Raw genomic sequence first — 18,233 nt, forward strand, 5'->3', positions numbered from 1 at the left:
TATTACAGCAGAAGAAGGGAGAAATAACAGAGTATATCGGTTTAATGATAATGATTACATCATATTTTTATCAATTCTTGTCAAGTTGCAGAAGTGTCTCGTCCTGAATCTCAGCTCCATCTTTACATAATAAACAAATCAGAACATTTCAGATGAACAGGTAACAAATACTTTAGAGAATCACACATTTTGAAATAAAAATGAAGCACCGCTGTATGCTTCAACTAAATATTACTCTCACCATTTGCATCATGTTAGTCAGAATGTATCTTTCAAAGTCAGTCATTTCTGTACCATCTGATTCTTCTAACACTTAGCAGGGTTATTTACTGTCACATTGACACCTGAATCTTATCAGCTGTCCCTTTTTCTCCCTCTGTTACAAAGACACCAAGTTGAACTATCTGTAGATCCATGAGATGAGATGGACCTCTCCTCAACATCAAGCACCTCATATCACCACTGACTGAACCTGTGAGCCCAATAGTACTGGCACTGTCCATCTCCAGACCCACCTCCCTCTGTCTCTTCTGGTCCTCATGTAGGAAAGGGACATCCATTTCCTCCAGTATATTCATAACAGGTTGACATTGTTGCTAGGCCTGTAGACGGCTGTATTCAGACAGGGCTGAGGACTTCTTCACCCCGTCCCAGATACGAGCTGCATAGTGAAACCTGTCACAACATAACAGTCAAACATATTTTCGAGTACAGTTTTGCCTCATTTCCAGCTAATCACAAAATGTATACAGTGAGTGACAGTGACCTCTGTGCTTCCCTTACCAGTTCTTCTCTGTTAGGATGGTGTGTGACAGCTGACAGCGGGACATGGCCAGGATTTGGCTGCGGAGCTTGGAGACCTGAGAGGAGAAGGTAGGGTGTCCTCTGTAGCCCGGGAGGAGAGAGAAGAGAGGGGCAGACCCAGACCCTAGAACAAAACACCAAGACACAGACATGGGGAATCAGTATAACAAAGGAATGAGAGAGGAGAACATCCACAAAGATAGACAGACGTGTGTGAAAACTAAGACATGGTATTTTCTCTGACCTGCTTTGGTTAGCGCGTCCTCCCCCTCATTCTCCATGAGGGGCAACAGGAACATGTTAACCTCTGTTTCCAGGTAGTCGCGGTCCAGGCCAGGGAAAATATTACAGTCCAGCATGGACAATGTGCCTGCATATAGAAACCAAAACATGATCAGTCAATACATGCTAACTAAACCCATGTCTGCACACTTTATGGGGCTTTTTAATGACATTTCTCACCCTACGTGCAGGAATCCTAATATAGAAACAACACAATAGTATAGTGTTTAAATATGTGAATGTTGTGATAAGTCTGTTGGTATATCCTCTCCAGTCTAACCTTTGTATTTCAGATGGGAGTGGGCCATCAGCTTGTCCACTGCCATATGCATCTTCTTCAGGTTTCTGGGACAGAACTCATCACGACTAGATTTGTTCTGCAGGAACACTAGACAACAGAACAATACATTATTGAGCGTTCAGTACACTGAGCCCGAACTAGAGTGTGTGTGTGTGTGTGTGTGTGTGTGTGTGTGTGTTGTGTGTGTTACCTATGTGAGGGTAGTACTCTGATCCCTCTTCGTTGCCAGAGGAACCAGTGCTGTCGTGGCTGGCTGAGGGGGTGGAGGGCTTCAACATCTCTGCTGTCTGGAGGAACCTGGTCAGAGACAATATCATCATCACCACAGAGACACTTCATACAACCTGGTCAGAATATTCACACAGCACAACAACCACTACAACAACAACATGAATATGATATCAGAGCATTCCCAATGGTGTGACAGTGGAATGGACGCGAGGTTGTAAAACATTTCCCCAAAAATATTTCCATGGTGATGAGTGGAAAAGGTAATGCCACAGCCAAAATACACTCAGACACGGAACACCACCCTCCAATAATGATCCCATCTGCCCTGATTTGGAAACCCATGATTAGCATTAGTGAATCAGTGCTAATGGACTCTTTTTTCCCCCCAGACGGGTGGAGTGGTTACCTGTAGAGGTTGATGTCAGTGAACCAGTCTTGAATCACAATGACCACGTGGCACACTGTGAACAGGAAAGCAGTGATCTGAAGAGACTGATTCAAAAAGAGCAGAGGTGAAAGACTGAGTTAATACCTTGAGAAAACAGTAAAACTTACAAACTTCAACTTACACTTCAACATACAGTATGGAAACACGTTATGCAAACAGACAGATGTTTTTAGACTCAATCATAAGACTGGATCAGATTAGACAGGAAGTAGCTCTCCTTTAGAGCCTCTGTTGCCCAGTGCCCCCTGCTGGCCCCTCACTGACCTGCATCTCCACATAGGTGTGAGGGAGGTTGTACTCTGGAGGCAGCTTGCGGTCGTTGTTGATGAGGTGATCCAAAATGGAGGGGCTGAGAATGGGCTGGAGGAACACACAGGGAAGAGGAACACATTGGTATAGAAAATAACGTTGGAGAAAGAGGAATAGTATATGGATAAATACCAAATTAGAGACACAGCAAATTGCCTTAACCGCTGATGCTTTAATCTGACCTGTGTGTCCAAGAAGATGACTCTTTCCTGGGTAATGTAGAAGTCAATACCAGTGCTCTGGTTCCCTCCTCTCTCTTTGATCTCCTGAGTCTGGGCCCTGAACACATAGCCCCTACACAAACACACACAGGCGTGTCAGACACAGGGATACAAGACAACCATCTGTTACCATTTACTTTCAAATTGAATTACATTCGTTTAGACTATAACAATATACAACACAATATTCCCTGTCTTTATAGATGGAAAGAGCTCCATGTAAGGAGGTGCCCAATAGAACAATACCTTTGGTCTTCTTCAGGTGCGTTGGCAGACAGGAGAGACATGATGGTGGATTTCCCTGTTCCCTGCAGGCCAATGACTCCCACTACCAACATGTCTGTCTGGTCCCTTAGGTACTGTAACACAGGACAACACAACATGTCTGTCTGGCTCAGTGTTCCTCTGGAAGAATGTGTAGCAGTGGGGAAAAAGCTCACAGTGGAGGGGGTTAAGAGGGGGGTCCGGATCTCCCCGGAAAAGTTTTATGTAGAAGGAGTGAGAAGCACATTTCCTGTGATTTAAAAAAAAAAAGTTTCAAAGCCCATTTTTCTCCAAAATGAATGAAAATAAAATGATGCTGACACCATCTAAATTATAATTGCCACCTTCAGAAATTAGCCCAATAATATATTGGTAAAATGATTTTAATATATTGGACCATGCATGGTCAATATTATCAGATATGGTATTAGCAATAAGCATTATCACGCACAAGTATATCATATATACTTGTGCATCAATAAAATCAATTTAGTCTCAAATAAATAATGAAACATGTTCAATTTGGTTTAAATAATGCAAAAACAAAGTGTTGGAGAAGAAAATAAAAGTGCAATATGTGCCATGTAAAAAAGCTAACGTTTAAGTTCGTTGCTCAGAACATATGAAAGCTGGTGGTTCCTTTTAACATGAGTCTTCAATATTCCCAGGTAAGAAGTTTTAGGTTGTAGTTATTATAGGAATGATAGGACTATTTCTCTCTATACCATTTGTATTTCATATACCTTTGACTATTGGATGTTCTTATAGGCACTATAGTATTGCCAGCCTAATCTTGGGAGTTGATAGGCTTGAAGTCATAAACAGCGCAATGATTGAAGCACAGTGAAGAGCTGCTGGCAAAAGCAGGAAAGTGCGGTTTGAATGAATGCTTACAAGTCTGCTGCTGCCTACCACCGCTCAGTCAGACTGCTCTATCAAATATCAAATCATAGACTTAATTATAATAACACACAGAAATACGAGCCTTGGGTCATTAATATGATCAAATCCAGAAACTACTATTTCGAAAACAAAATGTTTATTCTTTCAGTGAAATACAGAACCGTTCCGTATTTTATCTAACGGGTGGCATCCATAAGTCTAAATATTGCTGTTACATTGCACAACCTTCAATGTTATGTCATAATTATGTACAATTCTGGCAAATTAATTACGGTCTTTGTTAGGAAGAAGAAATGGTCTTCACACAGTTCGCAACGAGCCAGGTGACCCAAACTGCTGCACATTCCCTGACTCTGCTTGCACAGAACGCAAGAGAAGTGACACAATTTCATTAGTTAAAAGAAATTCATGTTAGCAGGCAATATTAACTAAATATACAGGTTTAAAAAGATATACTTGTTTATTGATTTTGAAGAAAGGCATTGATGTTTATGGTTAGGTACACATTGGTGCAACAACAGTGCTTTTTTTTCGCGAATGGCTTGTTAAATCGTCACCCGTTTGGCGAAGTAGTAAATGAACAGGCACCGCATCGATTATATGCAACGCAGGACAAGCTAGATAAACTAGTAATATCATCAACCATGTAGTTAACTAGTGATTATGTTAAGACTGATTGTTTTTTATAAGATAAGTTTAATGCTAGCTAGCAACTTACCTTGACTCCTTGCTGCACTCGCGTAACAGGTAGTCAGCCTGCCACACAGTCTCCTTGTGGAGTGCAATGTAATCGGCCATAATCGGTGTCCAAATATGCCGATTACCGATTGTTATAAAAACTTGAAATCGGCCATTCCGATTAATCGGTCGACCTCTAATGGGGTTGTGTGGATTTTCTATTCATTTATTTTGCAAAGGAAAAGTTAATGTGGACTGTCCTAGCATCTTCAAAGTGCCACAGCTAAATGACTGCAGCAGAAACACTGATCTGGTCCCTTAGATACTGTAACGCAGGACAATAAAACTGTTACACAACAGGGAACATGTGTAGCCTGGCTAGAGATCTATTACACATATGTATGGCATGACAACGATTATCAGAAGAGCTTTACCTCCATGGCGCTGTCACACCAGTTCATCTGATCGTCCACCAGCTTGATGCTGTGCTTCATCTTCTCAGGGGGGACAAGCTTGGTCTGGCCAATCACAGCTGTAAGTAATGTGCATGTGTTAGATATTGTATTCACTGCTACAGTAAATAAACACTTATGATGGCTAGGGTAATGCTGATGAATAGTATTGACTCACGGTCCACAGCACCGCTGGAAGCAGCTGCTCCCATGCCTCTGTTTTGGATCTGGTAGACAGGTTGAGTAGGGCGCTGGCCCTCCCTCTCTAGCTTTGAGGCCCCAGAACATGGAGAAGCCACCTCAGGAGGGGTCCCTGGTTTCCCCCCGTCCTCCCTGGACTTGATGAGCATGATGGGCTTCTCCAGGGCCTGGCCTCCACCGATGGGTACACTCTGGGAAGGCTTGGACTGAATGCATTATACTTGAAGAATTTACTGCCAAGAACTATGCATCTGAATTCATTAAAACCTTTAGTCAGCTTACAGACAACAACCTTCAGTAAGAGCATCTCTCCTTACCCGTTCTCCAGGGGGTTTGGCCAGGATGATGGGGGTCTTCTGAAGGAGTGGTCCTGGAGGCTCCTCACTGCCATCCTTCAAAGACCAGATGAGAACTACAATAAACTAAGGAAGCCCATATAGATAATTTTCCCACATAGGAAAGCCTTGCACTCTTGTCCTTACCCTGCGTTCTCTGGGGACATATTCCCGATCTCGACTGGGACCAGAGAGGTTTTGCCCCGGGGGACCCACATCCCTGTCTCGGCGTCGCCTTCTCCTCCTTCCCTGTCCGTACATGCCAGGTTGACTGTGGCCAGATTCTGACATGTTGCACACTATGGTCAACTGTCAAAATAAAACGGGAACAGATAGCCACAACATCAGTTCAAATGTAATGCATTCTGATCTACTGAAATGCAGTGGCTAGCTACAGTAACATATTTGGGTGGAATGGATCTGAGGAGTGGCTCTTTTCACACTTCAGAGTTCTTAAAAGCGGAAGTAGCTGCAGGTGGGTAGACGCACTTCCGGCAACAGAAATGCCAATGGCGGAATCGAGAAACATACGTTTTTGTTGTGTCCCGCAGTGCTCAAATTCCAAACGTAAACATAGATATTTCCCCGAGCAATAAGATACGTCGAGGAAGCACATACTGTATATTTGCAGCTTACATTTAAACCCTGGCGACTATCTTCCTTCGTCAGACCGCAAGGGTCTGACGCCGGGGGATGTTCCAAGACGTTTTCAATGGAACGCCTATCATCCCGCAACAACCTGAATATGAAAGGGAAAATGCTCGTCTTGGAGTTGATGTTCGAGAAACCGAGAACCAGGAGCCGGACACTTAACTGCTCTTGTGTTGCTGGCGACCACGACTATGCGAAACCTCCTCCTCTTGGTAACGCTAAGTGGTGAATGTCTATTATTAGCTAGATCAACTCGATGTCCAGGTAAAGTGGACGGGAACATTTTAAATGGAAGATATACATACTACATGAACAAATCATAGAAATTACCATAGCTTTAGCCGGGGAAATTACAATGATTGAATGAACGCTACTAGTCTTTCCAGGCCAACGACGCATATATTTAAAACACTTTCACTTGTCTTTCATTTTACTATACACATTGTTATTTCGTTAACACTTACATTATGCGATTAATTTGGTTTTCAAAAAGGATTAGCTACTTGCTTTCCAGATAGAATCCACAAAACGGAAACAAAATCAGATGGTAACGCTGAAGTACAGCTCTCAAATTCTTTCGTTGGGAAACGAAGCCAGCTGCATTGGTTCCGGGCAGTTCAACGTGATTTTGCTGCGCCAATTCTGCTGTAAAACGGAAAACGTTTTGCAACGAATACGATAGTTTTTTTTGTTGATAAAGTCAAGTAGGTAGGTGCTAGGTCCCTCCCCGTTTCGTTCCGTTTGCTCTGTTTTCTTCACTTTGGTTCTCAAACGGTAAACGGTTTCCGTTGCAAGACGTAATGAATACACCCCATAATTCCATGTTTTGTACACCGATTGGAGTTCCAACATTTTGTAAATGCAGTGTAAAATGTGGTTAGTAAAATGTAGCACCGTTCATGTAGTTCAGGCATACTTTTAGCTAATCATACTATATATATATATATATATATATATATATATATACAGGCCTGGCATGCAGGAGAAACAGGGTGTCACAATAATTTCAGATGGATTTTGAAATGAACCTAGAATAAATCATGTGAATAGGCTTCAGTGCACAGATTTCAAACCATACATGCATGTGTAATGAGCCAGTGCCACGAAAACATGTTATTTTGTTGTTGAGGGTGAATATAAAATATACGCCTACACCCTGGTAAGACTAAAAATATCAAAACTTTACTCCTCCAAATACGACTCGTCAGGAAAGCATGCAGTTTAGGCTACAGATTAAAGTAATTATGATGAACTTCACAGAGTGGTGAAAGTGCATGGTAGTGCATCTGTAGAGTTGAAAATTAGATGGAAACCCATTTAACTTGTATTTTTTATTCAGAAAATGGGAATTTAACAGCAAATTGTATTTTTACGCACAGTATTTTATCTGCAACAAATCAATTTGGTGGGAAAATGCGCACATTGTTTTTATGCGGATTTTGGAATATTCGCATGATAATCTGTCACCAATTGGATGGAAACCTAGCTAGTGATGCAAAACTGAAAAAATAATAATCAAATAGAACCACGTGCATTTTTGTAGGCCTATATGGTATGATATCATAATCTAGTGCAGAAAGGTTTTATGACTATGTTATTGTCATTAGATTGTGCCTTTAGGTTGTAGAGAAGATAAGTGTCCTACACATAACCTAAAAATAGTAATTTAGCTACCTAACAACAATATAGTCCTATTGTTACTAATTTAAATTCCTCACTTAGCTAATAAAATAGTCCTAATAATATAATTAGTTGAAATGGCATCAACACTTGGCATCACATTTAAATCCTCAAGTATTGTAGGCCCTTATGGAAAGAGGTTACATTATGGTAAACAAAGGTACAGTGTGTAGTTTCTACAGCAGTCTTTCAACTTGCAATAGAAGTATGTGTAGCCTAATTATGAATGTGTTTGTTTATTTGTTAGTTTTTTGGCAAATGTGTGGAATTCGTTGAAATAAAATATGAATACTGGGAGTTGTAGTATAGCGTTTAGAAAGATGGCCACTGGTGCATACTGGGAGTTGTAGGCTTCACACTGACTCCACCCATTCCTGTTAAAACAGGAAATAGAGAATAAATGATGGAAGCCAAAGCAGGGAATATTAACGTTTTAAAAAGGACTTAAAAGGTAATGTTTTTCGAAATGTTGCTATAGTTATGTACAATTCGTAGTAGGTGTTAGCTAGGTAAATAAGTCAAAAAATGAATGAATCAATGCCAATTTCGTACGTGCACCAAACCAACGACATTATCGAATGGGGGAACGCGCTCTCTATTGATAACAACAACGTTGAGGGCGTCATTGCTTTGGAGAGAAATTGTTACGTCATCCTCACGTTTGAGAATTAGCTTGTACGTTAGTGAGCGATCTAGCTACACACCTGTGTAGTCTGAAGTACATAATTGGAATAACTTGTTGTCTCATATCTAGTTAGGGGTGTATTCTTGACGCTATTCTGTCGCAAAACGTTTCGTAAACGGAAGCAAACGAAACGGGGTGGGACCTACCTGAATTTGTCCAATTTACAATTGTTTGGACTAGTGATGGCCCCCTAGGTTGTCTGAATAAAAACATTTGATGATAACTTGTGAAGTAGCAATCTGCGTATCCCAGCTAACGGTGACGTTAGTACCAGCAGAGAGGAATAGGCGACAGTACCAAGTAGCTAGTAACGTTAGTTGTTAGCTTTACAATATAATGGAAGTTAGCAATCCGCTTGGTCAATATTAGCAACGTTTTGCAGAAACGTTGCTAATATTTTGCCTTTGGGAGTTGAACTATCACAGTAATACCAAAGATACTGGTAACTAACCCTTCTATCTATCTATCTATCTATCTATCTATCTATCTATCTATCTATCTATCTATCTATCTATCTATCTATTTAACTATCTATCTATCCATGTCACTATATCATCTGTGTGTCTGTCAGTCAGTGTCTGTTTGTGTGTGTGGATTTCTCTTTGCTTACTTTGTGTCACTCAAAATGTAGGGAGCCAGTATATGGTTGCTATGGAGATGGCTGCTGAAGACATAGTGATTCAGGAGACCGTGGGGGCAGAGGTGGAGCTACTGGAGGATGTGAACAAAGCCCACAAGCAGAGTCCACCGGTGAGTTGTTTAAACAGAGTTGATACAGGCCAGAGACATTAGTTATCAATGATATCCTATCAGTGTTCACAGTGGTATGTCATCCATCCCAAATTATGTACAGCGGGAGAGTACATATCATTTTGATAGCTGTCAATTTAGATAATAATTAGTTGAATATTTTCATTTTTTACATTTTTTAAACCAAATTCCCTTTCGGTCAATTCAGTCTGGCATGGAAATGGATTTGGTTCTGTATCCCTCTTGAATGTATCCCTATCGATACTTCTCTCTTTCCTCTCTCAATGCCCTCTCCATCAGCTGCCTTGTTATTTTTTCTTTCTCTTTTCTCCTCTGCAGGACAGGGAACACTCTGAAAATCCCAACTTTATTTCTACTCCTGTACACTTGGTACTTTTGACATGTTTTCCTTTATGTAGACTATTAAAGGAGACGTTCACTCTTTTGAAATAAATCTGTATTTTGGATGTAAATGGCATGTTATTGAAGTACCCAGACACTTTTTTTGTGATTTCACTTGTTTTTGGGAAATTTACCCCAACAGCGATATACTTCCTCATGCTTGTTTAGCAGTTACAAGGGCATTATAAAATGTGAACAAAGGCTCCAAAAACACTCAAGTACATATTTTTAGAAACAGCAACTTTCTCAGTATAGTGATGCAGGTCTTTAGATCTTGTACACATGAAATTGTGTGACCCAAACTTTATCTGCACCGTTATATTCCATTTTGTGTGACTCAAGTGATACTTCTCCGTGTAACCCATGATACTTTTCCATGTGCGTATGTGCAGGCTACATGGACAAGTGGCACAGATGGATAGGGGAAACTGTTCGAGTCGCACGAAACGTTGGTAGCCATGAAGTGCTTTGAAAGGCTGGTCATGGCTCACATCAACAGCATCCTCCCGGATACCCTAGACCCACTCTAATTCGCATAGCGCCCCAACAGATCCACAGATGACGCAATCTCAATCGCACACCACACGGCCCTTTCCCACCTGGACAAAAGGAACACCTATGTGAGAATGCTGTTCATTGACTACAGCTCAGCGTTCAACACCATAGTGCCCTCAAAGCTCATCAGTAAGCTAAGGACCCTGGGACTAAACACCCTCTGTTTAGTTCCTCTGCAACTGGATCCTGGACTTCCTGACAGGCCGCCCCCAGGTGGTAACGGTAGGCAACAACACATCTTCCACGCTGATCCTCAACACTGGGGCCCCACCGGGGTGTGTACTTAGTCCCCTCCTGTACTCCCTGTTCACCCACGACTGCGTGGCCAAACACGACTCCAACACCATCATTACGTTTGCAGACGACACAACAGTGGTAAGCCTAATCACCGACAACGATGAGACAACCTATAGGGAGGAGGTCAGAGAACTGGCAGTGTGGTGCCAGGACAACAACCTCACCCTCAGTGTGAGCAAGACAATGGAGCTGATTATAGACTACAAACAGGAAAAGGCGGGCCGAACAGGCCCACATTAACATCGATGGGGCTGTAGTGGAGCGGGTCAAGAGTTTCAAGTTCTTTGGTGGTGTCCACATCACCAAAGAACTATCATGGTCCAAACATACCAAGACAGTCGTGAAGAGGGCACAACAAAACCTTTTCCCCCTCAGGAGACTGAAAAGATTTGGCATGGGTCCCCAGATCTTCAAAAGGTTCAACAGCTGCACCATAGAGAGCATCCTGACCGGTTGCATCACCGCCTGGTATGGCAACTGCTCGGCATCTGACCGTAAGGCGCTACAGAGGGTAGTGCGAATATGGGGCCAAGCTTCCTGCCATCCAGGACCTATATAATAGGCGGTGTCAGAGGAAAGCCCATAAAATTGTCAGAGACTCCAGTCACCCAAGTTATAGACTGTTTTCTCTGCTACCGCACGGTGCCGGAGCGCCAAGTCTAGAACCAAAAGGCTCGTCAACAGCTTCTACCCCCCAAGCCATAAGACTGCTGAACAATTAATCAAATGGCCACCGGACTATTTACGTTGTTGTATTCGGCGATTGTGACAAATAAAGTTTGATATGATAAAGGTGTGATTAAAGTTCTGAATGACAGAATGTCATGTCTATTGCTGGTGGGGTAAGTTTCTCAAAAACAAGTGAAATCTCAAAGTGTCTGCATACTTCAATAAAATGCCATTTACATCCTAAATACAGAACCTTTTAATAAATTGATTTAGAAAAACTACTCTGGCTGTTAGGCTTTGAATATGCTTTAGCTTAGGCTGTATCTTTCTGTAGACTGTTTCCAAGGCTCTATTGACGTTCACCAGTGCCTGCCTCATATGTAAGCAATTGGCAAACAATAATATATTTGTGGTCAGTCAATAGTCATCACTTTGTAAACGATTGATTGATTAATTTACTCACTATGTCTCTAATATGTAATTTTGCTGTGAATTGCAGGAGATCCCCAGGGTTTCTGTGCCACGCCCGTTCTCCATGCCAGAGGACTCGAGTGACGATGACTGTGACCTGTCAGGGGACAGCGTCTCTGCTTACGGCATGCATTCCATGGAGCTGGGGGGAAAGTGCTGGGAATGTGGCGTGCAATTCAAGTCTGGCCAGGAGTTGATCGAACACTTTGAGAGCCACAGGTCCAAGGTCTCAACGTCCTGCAACATATGTCGGGTGACTTTCACTCGCACAGTATCACTGGCCATGCACCTAGTCAACGCACACCCAAACTCAGTCCTCCATTGCAGCAACTGCCAGCTGCATTTCAGCAACTTGTGGGATCTCAACAAGCACATAGGAATACACTTGTTCACCGAGCTGTTAAATACACCCCTTGAGGACATCTCAAATAATCGCTTGAATAGCAGTGAAGAGACTTTAAAGGGACAGTATACTCTACCTTCAGCCTTGGCCCTCAAACATGAGGACAACTCAAATGATGGCTTGAATGGCAGTGAGGAGACTTTAAAGGGACATTATACTGTACCTTCAGTGGTGGCTCTTGACCATGAGGACACCTCAAATGATGGCTTAAATGGCAGTGAGGAGACTTTAAATGCACAGTGTACTCTACCTTCAGCAGTGACCCTAGACCATACGTATAGCATGGAAAGCAATGGGAGAATGACAAAGACAAGACATAGGCTGGAGGAGGAGGAAGATGTCAAACCAGACCCTTCCACTCTGACCCTAGGCCCCTCCATTCTGACTCCCTCACTGAGGATCCGTGTCAAACTGGAGAGAGGGGTTGAGGTTGATGGCGCCCCCCTCCAGTCGGATGAGGGTATCAGCGATGGAGAGGGTGGTGAACATAGCGAAGACACTGAGAGCGCTGGAGGAACAGACAACGACAGGTTAACAGAGAGCAGCGGAGAAACGGATATCGATGAGGAGGATATCAGGCTGAGTGAAGAAGAGGAGGAAATGAAAAGCAAACAGGGGGAGGATAGGAAGAATGACATCCAGAGCAAAAAAGAGGATGAGGATGCTGAGATGCTGATTGACCAAGATGGTGAGCCCTCTTCGTCTGAGCGGGAGTCAGAATTTGACCCAGAAGAGTTATCAGATTCTGACTCGGGGTCCAGCAGCACTGGGGAATCCAGTGGGTCTTCTTACACTCCTGTACGCACACGGAAAGCCAAGACCCAGCCATCCCGGAGTAAGCTGCCCCAGACCAAGTTGTCCCAGGTCAAGCCTTATTATTGCATCTATTGCACCAAAGGACCATATCATAATATGGACTTTCATGTGAAGACCTGCAATATGAAGGGCTTTCAATGCTCTTTATGCCAAGCTGTCTTCCCTACCGAGATGGCCATGTTGGACCATGAGGTTCGGACTCACTCTGAAGCCATATCGGGCCAAATGTACACCTGTGAGTTCTGCCGTCAGGTCTTCCCCGATCTGGCCATCTACAAAAACCACAACTGTCCCAAAAAAGACACATCCTCCCCATATGTCCCTGATCCTACTATGGGTATCCATTGTGGAACAGGGCCATTCACTAATATGGACGTTCATTTGAGAGGCTGCAGTTGGAAAGGTCTTAGATGCACTGAGTGCAGAGTACTCTTCCATAATAGGAAGGCCCTGCAGAACCATAACGTTTCGGTTCACGGACAACTTTCCACTATGTGTGCTGTTTGCGGCAGAGGGCCATTCACTGATATGGACTTCCATTTGAGGAGCTGCTCTAGGGATTGGTCCTTCCAATGCTCTGAGTGCAAAGTCCAATTTCCTTCTGAGAAATCCCTGGTGGACCATAATCTTCAATATCACAGTGCCACATCAAAGACCTCTGACCAAGGTGTCTGTGTCTATTGCGGCAGTGGACCATTCTATAGTCTGGACATCCACATGAGGACCTGCTCTAAGCAGAAGGGCTTAAAATGCTCTGTGTGCAAAGTTTTTTTCCCTACTGAATCGGTCCTGGCTGATCATATGGTTTGCTATCACAGCACCCCATACCATGTCCATAGAACCCCATGCCAAGTCCAGAGCATCCCATACCAAGTCCAGAGCACAGACTCAGAGACCCCTGAAGGTACCTGTCTCCATTGTGGCAGAGGTCCATTCACTAGTCTGGTTATCCACTTGAGGACCTGCTCTGGGAAGAAGGGCTTCAAATGCTTTGTTTGCAACGTTTTTTTCCCTACAGAGACAGCCCTGGCCGACCATAAGGTTCTCGTTCACAGTATCCCATCAGAGACCCCTGACAAAGGTACCTGTGACCATTGTGGCAAGGGGCCATTCACTAATCTGGACAACCACATGAAGACCTGCTCTAAGAGGAAGTGCATCCAATGTTCTGTGTGCAAGTTTTTCTTTCCTAGTGATGTCCTGGCCAACCATATGATTTCCTATCACAGTACCAAATCCCGAGTTCAGAGCCCAGTCACAGAGACGCCTGACAAAGGTGCCTGTGTCCATTGCGGCAGAGGGCCCTTCACTAGTCTGGAACATCACATGAAGTACTGCAATAAGCAGAAGGGCATCCAATGTGTTATGTGTAAAGCTTACTTTCTTACTGAGGGCAGTCTGGTGGACCATATTGTTTTGGCTCACGCTGACAAGCTGGTCGCCCAAGCTGGTGGGTCCTCCGCTACAACTTTCTCCTTCGTACCCATGGCTATCTCTACCACCTCAGGCCAGCAGAGCCCCAGTAGCTCCACCCTGATGTGTTACAGTAGTGGCAATAAGGAGCTGAAACGACTGGCCCCAGTCCCCGTGGCTGATCAGGGCCCCAGTGCAGTTGGCCTGCTAACACCTTCTGGACAGTCTACTGTGTCTCTGCCTAGAGTAATGCTGTCTACCACCACCTCTTCCCAGCCAGCTGTTCCTGTGGTGGCCACCTTGCTCTTTGACAACACTGGTGGTGGTCCAGGGAAAATGGCCAGGCTGGTCCCAGTGGCCCCACAGACCAACCCTCCCAAACCGCATGTCACGGCACACACGCAGACTAACACGGCAAAGCCCCTTGGGCAGTTCTCTAACCTTCTGCAACAGACTGTCCATCAGGCACAACCTGTCCAACAGCAGACACCCAGGCCCACTGCCCTAGCCATGGACCCTATCAGATCCCCCACCACCCCATCCCCTAGACCTGTCTCAGCCTCTGCCCCGGGGAAAATCACCATGATCCGCCTCTCACCTGTCCCTACCCCCCCTCTAGCTCAGTCTTCCCCCCTTACCCTTGCCTTTGCCCCAGTCCCTCTAAGCATCATGTGTATGTTTGTGAATAGAAGTAAGGAGCTGGCCCTGGAGAAACGCATGAAGATGAGCTGGCGCTCCAAGGGCACCTACACCTGCCGCCACTGCGGCGCCATCTCGCAGCAGCCCTCACTCAGTGTGAAGCACCGCTACCTCCACCGGGGCTCCCGGCGGTACCGCTGCCACTGTGGTAGGTCGTTCCTGCGGCGGCTGCACCTCCTGCGCCACTACCTCCAGCACGCCCAGGCCACCCGCTACATATGCACTGCCTGCGGGGAGACCTTTGACGGGGCAAAGTGCCTCGCACAGCACATGGTTGGAGCTTCCAACACAACTAGATGTCCAGGTGACAGCATAACTTTGAAGCTGAGGAAAGAGTGCCGGATGCCCTTCTCTTGTCACTGTGGGCAGGTGTTTTGTAGGCCCGCTGCTTTTCTCTGGCACAAACTGAAAAACACCCAAAGGACTTAACACTGAAATGGGCCTACAGCAGGGCCCAGTCTATTCAAAACAGGGGGTTTTCCATGGCTCACACACAGGCAAGCCTATCATTTACTATGCTTAGGGATAGAGGAGGACAATGCAGGTTGTGGACTTGTTTGACTTTTTTCACTGTGAATGAAAGATGATTCCTTATGAAATAATCGGTATGTATTGGTTTAAAAAGTGTTGTCACTTCCACTAAAACATTCTGTTTTCATCAAAAGACCAAAAATACAATCATATTAAAATTATATATTTGACTTTGAGTTGTCTTTGTAAGAGGTCATAGGTTATTTGTACATTAGAAGACTAAAGCATTATCATTCATTCGGGTTCCATGAAATGGCAATATTATTATCGTTAATATTATAAGTAGGTTCTGATTTAGCTGGTAGAACAATACTCATTCAAAAACTTCCATTCACCAATGGCTTTTAATTTTCAGGAAGACCAGAAAATGTATTTACAGTACATGGTTTTATTATGTGCAAAAGAAAACCTGTAAACGTTTCACTTCACATCGTTTTTGCAGAATCTATCCTTTTGTAAGCCGATTTCACAATATTACCTGTACATATGATCCTCATGTTAAAAAAACTAAATATATTTTTTCAAGAATTACATATCTTAACTCCAGTTAATGAAAATGCAGAAGTCCCGTTTAAATACAACCATGGGAATAGTTGTCCTCACAAGGTGATTGATTTGGTAATGCCCCAGATTACCAGCCTTACCATTGGGGCTGGAGAACGGGTACAATTTGTGGATTCACAAAGTGAATGACATAAATTATGCAAATAAGACAATGCTATGCCACTGACCCATATTTCCCCATTCACACTTGAGTGCAACATGTATTGACAGCTGTGTTCTAAAAATGCACCCTCATTTAAAGACTGGACACTTTTAATCCTACCTGTGTACTAAGTATAATTTGGCTGTTACTAGTCCAAAAACAATCCATGTCACACAAGTATTGTTTGGTAAAGGATTTCAAAAGTATTTTGACTGTGATGATGTATTACCCATAGGCTGCCACAGAGCCCCAAGAATATGATGTCGTTTGACATTCATTCATGTCTATGACTGGTGTGTGATTGTCATGCATGTACATATCCTCTTGGAGGAGCTGTTACATCAGAATTAGAATAACAGTGAGCAATGTCTCCATGTACTTTATGCAGGTTGACGTTTATTGTCGTGAGTCTTGCCCTGGAGGCAGAACTGAGCGGTTTCCGCTAGATGGGCCAGCTGCAATGTCGAAATTGGCTATATTGTAAAAATTCATGAAAAAAAAATTGGGTCAGGAATTATGTTTAGCAGTGTGGTTAGGTTTCAAATCAGATTTTATGACTGTGGCTGTGCCAGATAGGGACCACTCTGCAGAGCTGCCTCCAGTACATGAGTCATCCCAATAAATATCAGCCTGCATACTTTATTAGGCTATGCCACTTGTCTCTTGATCATTATGAGAACAGCTTAACTATGTAAACTGACTGCTTCCCCATACAATCATCCTTAAGACAACAATATATGTCGGGCCTTAACAGTCTAGATTAGTTCTTTATGGGAAAGAGTCTCTGTTAAATTCAGAGTCTACTTTGGTAACTCCACAGTACCTTAGGGAGTGTTTGAGTGGGTGGCCGGGCAGGCCTTGAGATATGGCAACTGCCAAGCAGTTTATCCCTCTGACTGAGGCTGTGTGAAGAGAAATTGTGTTTTATTTTCTAATCTAACAAAATGGAGAGGATTAGAACAGTAAGAGAACAGAGATGTGTATTTTATAAGTGACCAGCAGCTCTCTCTAGTAATAAGGCAGTTGTCTCATACACTGGTGCCTCTGAGGATGTCACCGCTTTATACTTCCTGTTAGGAAAAATGTGTGGAATAACCATTGTGTTTTACTTGTGGAAAAAGGTATAATTGAAAGACGCTTTGAGGGAGGCTGTCAATACTGAGTGGCATTCAAAGAAGTTTCCCTCACATTTAAAAACGCTGTTTAAACCTCTTGTTCCATAGGAACCAGGCATTATGTTTAGGAGACTCCAATGTAACTTGTAACACTAATAGCAGGAGTTAGGGGACTTACTTTACAGAGCCATCAGTGGGTTAACCCATAGAGCCACTCCCTCTGAGATGACACAAGCTACAGAACCAGAGGCCGTGTTACTGTAGTTCATAATTGAGATTGTTAACGCAATACTTTGTACATTAAACACATCTGATAAGAATACACCAGTCATCTATATCAGACCCCGCTGTAGAAAAATGAAGTCCTTTTTCTTTTTTGTCTTTACAAGTACGAGTCGTTGTGTAGGGTCCATTCAGCCGCTGGGTCAGAAGACGATGCCAGCCTTGGTCCTGGCAGTAGTCCAAGTGGTGCCGCAGGTCAAATGTTGAATGCAGCTTTGGGGGGGAAGAGGATTCCCATCCCGGTCTGATGGAAATGACAGAAGGCTGGTAGCATCTATCTCTAGTCTTTGGGAAAGGCCTGCAGTGAGTGTGGTTCACCCAACCACCACCACCACACAGCCACGAGTCACCTGTAGAGAGGGAGAGAGAGAATAGTTAGAATCTACAGCACAGGTTATTCTCAAGCATGTTCATATCAAGTTTTGTTGTGAAAGTTAAAGGTGCTAGACATTTTTTATTTTATCTTTGCATTGTAATGTCAGAAAATGTCCATAATATTTCTGGCATTAATAGTGAAATGATAGTGTTTCACACTATTACTTATCCGCCAGTGTTGTGATTGGCAGTGATATTCGCCTATTGATTTCTACTGCCGGAGCTACATCTGTTGTCACACTGTGAAAGCTGTTCTGACTTTGTGGCTGTGTTATCGAGTTGACACTTCAGTTTAGGTGAGAAA

General features: G+C 43.5%; 3 protein-coding genes across 17 annotated transcripts in view; 1 reads left to right on the forward strand and 2 right to left on the reverse strand.

Annotated features, from left to right (window-relative positions):
- Positions 1 to 24: 24 nt before the first annotated feature.
- On the reverse strand, positions 25 to 6,818 carry smg9 (SMG9 nonsense mediated mRNA decay factor). 5 transcript variants are annotated; one of them, XM_014201378.2, is made up of 14 exons: positions 6,411 to 6,818; positions 5,577 to 5,738; positions 5,412 to 5,486; positions 5,072 to 5,285; positions 4,876 to 4,973; positions 2,843 to 2,955; positions 2,558 to 2,669; positions 2,331 to 2,426; positions 2,025 to 2,110; positions 1,578 to 1,684; positions 1,367 to 1,474; positions 1,049 to 1,174; positions 784 to 928; positions 25 to 675 (listed from the first exon to the last, which is right to left on the reverse strand). In XM_014201378.2, the coding sequence occupies exons 1-14, from the start codon at positions 6,477 to 6,479 to the stop codon at positions 597 to 599; spliced, it is 1,590 nt and encodes a 529-aa protein (XP_014056853.1). In that variant the 5' UTR covers positions 6,480 to 6,818; the 3' UTR covers positions 25 to 596. The 5 variants fall into 5 exon arrangements, with proteins under 5 accessions (XP_014056853.1, XP_014056852.1, XP_045573629.1 ...); XM_014201377.2 differs by having other exon boundaries at positions 5,072 to 5,300; positions 6,411 to 6,805; XM_045717673.1 differs by having other exon boundaries at positions 6,545 to 6,800.
- LOC106605603 (uncharacterized) lies at positions 6,128 to 15,612 on the forward strand. 7 transcript variants are annotated; one of them, XM_014201432.2, is made up of 4 exons: positions 6,128 to 6,344; positions 9,077 to 9,195; positions 9,535 to 9,585; positions 11,618 to 15,612. In XM_014201432.2, the coding sequence occupies exons 1-4, from the start codon at positions 6,272 to 6,274 to the stop codon at positions 15,347 to 15,349; spliced, it is 3,975 nt and encodes a 1,324-aa protein (XP_014056907.2). In that variant the 5' UTR covers positions 6,128 to 6,271; the 3' UTR covers positions 15,350 to 15,612. The 7 variants fall into 7 exon arrangements, 6 of the variants coding, with proteins under 6 accessions (XP_014056907.2, XP_045574620.1, XP_014056909.2 ...); XM_014201434.2 differs by lacking the exon at positions 6,128 to 6,344 and adding an exon at positions 7,113 to 8,211; XM_014201435.2 differs by lacking the exon at positions 6,128 to 6,344 and adding an exon at positions 8,218 to 8,887.
- Positions 15,613 to 15,781: 169 nt separating this feature from the next.
- Positions 15,782 to 18,233, reverse strand: part of LOC106605605 (intermediate conductance calcium-activated potassium channel protein 4) — a 52,688-nt gene continuing 50,236 nt past the window's right edge. For all 5 annotated transcript variants that reach the window (XR_006769946.1, XR_006769947.1, XR_006769948.1 and 2 more), the window contains exon 9: positions 15,782 to 17,904. Coding sequence is in view for 1 of the 5 variants with exons in the window: in XM_045718673.1 (XP_045574629.1) it covers positions 17,901 to 17,904 (4 nt within the window). In the remaining 4 variants the exon portion in view is untranslated. The remainder of the gene's footprint in view (positions 17,905 to 18,233) is intronic.

Source organism: Salmo salar, chromosome ssa05 (assembly GCF_905237065.1).
Source record: "Salmo salar chromosome ssa05, Ssal_v3.1, whole genome shotgun sequence".
In the NCBI taxonomy this organism is placed as follows: domain Eukaryota; kingdom Metazoa; phylum Chordata; class Actinopteri; order Salmoniformes; family Salmonidae; genus Salmo; species Salmo salar.

What these genes read in the sequence shown, in the direction of transcription:
- LOC106605603 (XM_014201432.2), top strand. Translation starts at nt 6,272, where the DNA reads ATGCGAAACCTCCTCCTCTTGGTAACGCTAAGTGGTGAATGTCTATTA. An exon ending in TAGATCAACTCGATGTCCAG is followed by an intron (nt 6,345 to 9,076) that starts GTAAAGTGGACG and finishes CTCAAAATGTAG; the next exon opens with GGAGCCAGTATATGGTTGCT. An exon ending in TTTCTACTCCTGTACACTTG is followed by an intron (nt 9,586 to 11,617) that starts GTACTTTTGACA and finishes TGTGAATTGCAG; the next exon opens with GAGATCCCCAGGGTTTCTGT.
- smg9 (XM_014201377.2), bottom strand. Translation starts at nt 6,479, where the DNA reads ATGCGTCGTTGGCCTGGAAAGACTAGTAGCGTTCATTCAATCATTGTA. An exon ending in CCAAACCCCCTGGAGAACGG is followed by an intron (nt 5,301 to 5,411) that starts GTAAGGAGAGAT and finishes TAATGCATTCAG; the next exon opens with TCCAAGCCTTCCCAGAGTGT. An exon ending in TCATCTTCTTGGACACACAG is followed by an intron (nt 2,427 to 2,557) that starts GTCAGATTAAAG and finishes GTGTTCCTCCAG; the next exon opens with CCCATTCTCAGCCCCTCCAT.